The following is a 6,681-nucleotide window of genomic DNA, read 5'->3' on the forward strand; positions in this document are numbered from 1 at the left end:
GTTTTGACATCTTCACTATTATTCTAAAATGTAGAAAATCCAAACTTTTGACTGGTACTGTATATACATGGAGTACCAGTACTAGACCAATGTGGAGCTATATACAGGGAGTACCAGTACCATATTATGGGATTGATTTCTGCATGATACAGCTTGGGTATATTCACTAGGAACAAAACAGGCCGAAACAGAGAAGAAACTACCCGAATATGCAGTTGCAAAACATTTTGCATACAGCATGTACTAATGAATACACCCCACGTGGAAGACCTGTACTAGAAAGTAGACCTGTAGCAAACCTGTAAAGCTTCAGGATCACTGTTCCGTAGGCCGTGGCAAAGCCCAGGAGACGCACCCATCTCAGGAGGATACAGCGCAACACGCTGGGGCTGAAGTACAGTATCATCACCTAAACAGAAGGGGAGATCCACATTACTCTCATTATACTCTACTTCCCTTTTTTTTTTTTTTTTTACAGAAGTAGTCCTACTTATTTAGTAATGTTCCTGTTTATTAGACAGGATAGTGAAACAGGAGCTGTTTATTAGACAGGGTAGAGAAACAGGAGCTGTTTATTAGACAGGGTAGAGAAACAGGAGCTGTTTATTAGACAGGGTAGAGAAACAGGAGATGTTTATTAGACAGGGTAGAGAAAAAGGAGAGAGTTTAGTCCCGTGTAGCTCAGTTGGTAGAGCATGGCAGTTGCAGGGAAGGGTTGTGGTTTTGATTCCCACGGGGGAACAGTAGAAAAGTAAGTTTTAAAATGTATTCACTCACTACTGGATAAAAGAGTGCTAAATGTCTAAAATGTAAATGCAAGAGCAGTGGGTTGGATTCAAACCCATGTTCACAGCGGTGCAGAGTAAATGTGATCCAGAGGCTGGACCACCCTAGGCCACTACATTATAACCGTAGGTTTATGTGACAGGGAAAACGCACATTAATCAAGTTTTTTGTAAAGGTGCCAGATTTTGTGCCAGACAGCTAATTTTCAACTGTCGTCTCTCCCTAGGCAGATAGAACTAAACATCACTGAGGCATCGGGTGCCCTCATTTCTCTTTCTGCCTTGCTGACAAAACTTTAGCTTTTGTTAATAGTTGGATGGAGGCACCAGGTCATGCATGGTGAGCTGAACCAAGGGGAACGTGTATTTGCTTTCAGCTTCTGTATGTTTACAGACTTATTTCATTATATATTCCAGCAGAATCACAAATATCACATCTCACATGATTAAACTAGATTTGTGTTATAAACCCCATACTGAATGTGCAATGTATTGTGACAATTTGAACTGTTTGGGTTTAACCCTCAAGACGGAGAACTAGTATGTCAACCATGCAACTAGTGTGTCAACCATGTAACTAGTATGTCGACCATGCAACTAGTATGTCAACCATGTAACTAGTGTGTCAACCATGTAACTAGTATGTCAACCATGTAACTAGTATGTCAACCATGCAACTAGTATGTCAACCATGTAACTAGTATGTCAACCATGCAACTAGTGTGTCAACCATGTAACTAGTATGTCGACCATGCAACTAGTATGTCAACCATGCAACTAGTATGTCAACCATGCAACTAGTATGTCAACCATGTAACTAGTATGTCGACCATGCAACTAGTATGTCAACCATGCAACTAGTATGTCAACCATGTAACTAGTATGTCAACCATGTAACTAGTATGTCGACCATGCAACTAGTATGTCAACCATGTAACTAGTATGTCGACCATGCAACTAGTATGTCAACCATGCAACTAGTATGTCAACCATGTAACTAGTATGTCGACCATGCAACTAGTATGTCAACCATGCAACTAGTATGTCAACCATGCAACTAGTATGTCAACCATTCAAATAGTATGTCAACCATGCAACTAGTATGTCAACCATGCAACTAGTATGTCAACCATGCAACTAGTATGTCAACCATGCAACTAGTATGTCAACCATGCAACTAGTATGTCAACCATGTAACTAGTATGTCGACCATGCAACTAGTATGTCGACCATGTAACTAGTATGTCGACCATGTAACTAGTATGTCAACCATGCAACTAGTATGTCAACCATGCAACTAGTATGTCAACCATGCAACTAGTATGTCAACCATGCAACTAATATGTCAACCATGCAACTAGTATCTCAACCATGCAACTAGTATGTCAACCATGCAACTAGTATGTCAACCATTCAACTAGTATGTCAACCATTCAACTAGTATGTCAACCATGCAACTAGTATGTCAACCATGTAACTAGTATGACGACCATGCAACTAGTATGTCAACCATGTAACTAGTATGTCGACCATGCAACTAGTATGTCAACCATGCAACTAGTATGTCAACCATGTAACTAGTATGTCGACCATGCAACTAGTATGTCAACCATGCAACTAGTATGTCAACCATGCAACTAGTATGTCAACCATGCAACTAGTATGTCAACCATGTAACTAGTATGTCGACCATGCAACTAGTATGTCGACCATGTAACTAGTATGTCGACCATGTAACTAGTATGTCAACCATGCAACTAGTATGTCAACCATGCAACTAGTATGTCAACCATGCAACTAGTATGTCAACCATGCAACTAATATGTCAACCATGCAACTAGTATCTCAACCATGCAACTAGTATGTCAACCATGCAACTAGTATGTCAACCATTCAACTAGTATGTCAACCATTCAACTAGTATGTCAACCATGCAACTAGTATGTCAACCATGTAACTAGTATGTCGACCATGCAACTAGTATGTCAACCATGCAACTAGTATGTCAACCATGCAACTAGTATGTCAACCATGCAACTAGTATCTCAACCATGCAACTAGTATGTCAACCATGCAACTAGTATGTCAACCATGCAACTAGTATGTCAACCATGCAACTAGTATGTCAACCATGCAACTAGTATGTCAACCATTCAACTAGTATGTCCACCATGTAACTAGTATGTCAACCATTCAACTAGTATGTCAACCATGCAACTAGTATGTCAACCATGCAACTAGTATATCAACCATTCAACTAATATGTCAACCATGCAACTAGTATGTCAACCATGCAACTAGTATGTCAACCATGCAACTAGTATGTCAACCATGCAACTAGTATGTCAACCATGCAACTAGTATGTCAACCATGCAACTAGTATGTCAACCATGCAACTAGTATGTCAACCATGCAACTAGTGTGTCAACCATGTAACTAGTATGTCAACCATGAAACTAGTATGTTAACCATGTAACTAGTATGTCAACCATGCAACTAGTATGTCAACCATGTAACTAGTATGTCACCCATCCAACTAGTATGTCAACAATGCAACTAGTATGTCAACCATGTAACTAGTATGTCAACCATGTAACTAGTATGTCAACCATGCAACTAGTATGTCAACCATGTAACTAGTATGTCAACCATGCAACTAGTATGTCAACCATGCAACTAGTATGTCAACCATGCAACTAGTATGTCAACCATGCCAGGGCTAGTCTACATATTTGAGAATCCTCAAGTTGAGCTGTTGTTCCAGCTCCACAGACTAAACTGCTTTGCTTTCAGCATAATAACAAAAAAAAAAAAAAAAAACAGGATTTGGACTATTATACGATACTCACAACCTATCCCTGAAATAAAATGTGATGGCCTTTCCAAAACTTGGGGTGGGGGGGGGGGGGGGGGGCAAATAAAATCACCCGAGGGCCAAATTCGTCACGCTGACCGCCAGTTGGGGAACCCTGCTCTATGGTATACCTTTGCAATTTATCCACTTCCAAGTCCCATGGTGCACTGTGGCAGTTTGAGAGATGGCAAGTCTCCTCTATAATTAAACAGAGCGACAGACACCTATCCCATGCGGCGAGACGACAGAACATCTGTCGCTGATCGTCAACCAGCCCGCTTAAACTCACAAACAAGGGAAATGTCACTCCCCGGATGGGATGAAACAATGGCTCAGTGCCAAGCAATGTTTGAAGCACATATCACACTTCCATGATATGAGAGGCGGACTCGTTAAGCTGCAGAATTCACTGGGAGAAAATGTTGGCAATACTTTCGCTGAAGGGTACCTGCGTAAGGACTTTATAACACATTAGTAGCCCATACATACCACATTCATAAGCAGTACATGGGCACACTTTCATGATGATATGAGAGAGACAGTGTTTTTAATGGTGGGAGATTGGAAAAGCTTGGTAAAACTTAACTTGAAGGGTACCTGCATAAGGACTTCATATCACATTAATAAGCCATTCCTAGGCCATTCATAAGCAGTACATAGGCTATTCATAAGCAATACATAAGCCATTTATAAGCCAACCATAGGAAATTCATAAGCCATACCTAGGCCATTCATAAGCAATACATAAGCCATTCATAAGCCATACCTAGGCCATTCATAAGCCATACCTAGGCCATTCATAAGCCATACCTAGGCCATTCATAGGCCATACATAGGCCATTCATAAGCCATACCTAGGCCATTCATAGGCCATACATAGGCCATTCATAAGCCATACCTAGGCCATTCATAAGCCATACATAGGCCATTCATAAGCAGCACAGGCTTTTCATAGATGCAACAACATAGATGCCTGCATTCTTAATCCTCTACCCAAAGTGTGTTATATCAAACACGGTTAATAGGAAATGTGTGCAAAGCTTTGAGTCAGTCGTCTCTCATCTCGCAGAGTCAGATCACACGTCTCTCATCTCGCAGAGTCAGATCACACGTCTCTCATCTCGCAGAGTCAGATCACACGTCTCTCATCTCGCAGAGTCAGATCACACGTCTCTCATCTCGCAGAGTCAGATCACACGTCTCTCATCTCGCAGAGACAGCTCACACGTCTCTCATCTCGCAGAGTCAGATCACACGTCTCTCATCTCGCAGAGTCAGATCACACGTCTCTCATCTCGCAGAGTCAGATCACACGTCTCTCATCTCGCAGAGTCAGATCACACGTCTCTCATCTCGCAGAGTCAGATCACACGTCTCTCATCTCGCAGAGTCAGATCACACGTCTCTCATCTCGCAGAGACAGCTCACACGTCTCTCATCTCGCAGAGTCAGATTACACGTCTCTCATCTCGCAGAGTCAGATCACACGTCTCTCATCTCGCAGAGACAGATCACACGTCTCTCATCTCGCAGAGTCAGATCACACGTCTCTCATCTAGCAGAGTCAGATCACACGTCTCTCATCTCGCAGAGTCAGATCACACGTCTCTCATCTCGCAGAGACAGATCACACGTCTCTCATCTCGCAGAGTCAGATCACACGTCTCTCATCTAGCAGAGTCAGATCACACGTCTCTCATCTCGCAGAGACAGATCACACGTCTCTCATCTCGCAGAGTCAGGTGTGATAGCCGAATAGGTACACCCACAGTCTAGGGATTTGAATACGCAGTGTATGAAAGATCCACAGTTACTACTAGTATGACCTAACTGCAGCCACATCTCATGGCCAGAAGCAAAGAAAGCAGCCCAAGACTGGCAGCTTTGGATACATTTAGTTAGTTGATTTTCCTCCAGGAACCAAGAAGGAAGTAAGTATGGTAAGTATACCCTAATTGTCCAAGATGTAATACAATGCATATATTTTCCGAATGACTGTCGGTTTTCCTCCCATGAAAAACAAGGTTCCCGCATCATGACTGTAGATGTGATGGACTGTGGACTTGACAGGGAAAAGCTATGAGTCTAACTCCTGTGTATCAGACTGTGTATCATACTGTCATTTTGGTGTCCTTCAAAGCAACATACATATAGTATCTGGGGGCTAGAGAGGTGAAGGTTTTGATTTTGACTGAGGAGCGAAAAATTTGGGAAGTGTCCTAAGTGTAACACACACACACACACACACACACACACACACACACACACACGACATCACGACATCACGACATCACAACCTCTTCTCCATAGACTGGCCCTCTCACTGTACTGATGACCTCTGGCTAGTCTTAGTTGTATGTGTTGTAAACAAGCCCTGTCCACACAGAACAGCACGTCCCACAGTCCTCCATGACACGCTAAAATACACCATGTCCCAAACAAGAGGTAAAACTAGGACAAACACACACACACAGACACAGACACACAGACACACACACACACACAATATCCAGTGGAGACTAACTGGCATGGGATCCTGAAAGGAGCGAACGGAAGGGGGAATCCTGAAAGGAGCGAACGGAAGGGGGGCTACATGTTTGTTTCCAGCATCACCCAGCTAAGGTGGATCCCTCTTCTTTCCCCTCTTCCATATACCCCCAACTCCGCCCAATAAATTAATCAGCAGATTTATTTTTAAAACAAGTTGCGCTAGAACTTGATGGACTCTTTAAAAATGCATTGAGCGCCACAGTGGAGCAGCTGCACCAAGCTGAGGTGGGAGTAACAGCACAGCATAGAGAGAGAGAGAGGGGGAGAGAGAGAGAGAGAGAGAGAGAGAGAGAGAGAGAGAGAGACGAGAGAGAGAGAGAGTAGAAGAGAGAGAGAGAAATAGAGAGAGAGAAGAGAAAGGAGAGAGAGAGAGAGAGAGAGAAAGAGAGAGAGAGAGAGAGAGAAGGAGAGAAAAAGAGAGAGAAGAGAGAGAAGGAGAAAGAGAGAGGAGAGAGAGAGAGGGGGAGAGAGAGAGAGGGGAGAGAGAGAGG

The 6,681-nt window shown here is 42.9% G+C and overlaps 1 protein-coding gene across 2 annotated transcripts in view; it reads right to left on the reverse strand.

Moving 5' to 3' along the window:
- Positions 1-6,681, reverse strand: part of LOC109871922 (probable G-protein coupled receptor 158) — a 139,911-nt gene that overhangs the window by 51,594 nt on the left and 81,636 nt on the right. For both annotated transcript variants that reach the window (XM_031806537.1, XM_020462952.2), the window contains exon 6: positions 300-409. In XM_031806537.1, the coding sequence (XP_031662397.1) occupies positions 300-409 (110 nt within the window). The remainder of the gene's footprint in view (positions 1-299; positions 410-6,681) is intronic.

Source organism: Oncorhynchus kisutch, linkage group LG27 (assembly GCF_002021735.2).
Source record: "Oncorhynchus kisutch isolate 150728-3 linkage group LG27, Okis_V2, whole genome shotgun sequence".
Classification (NCBI taxonomy): Eukaryota; Metazoa; Chordata; class Actinopteri; order Salmoniformes; family Salmonidae; genus Oncorhynchus; species Oncorhynchus kisutch.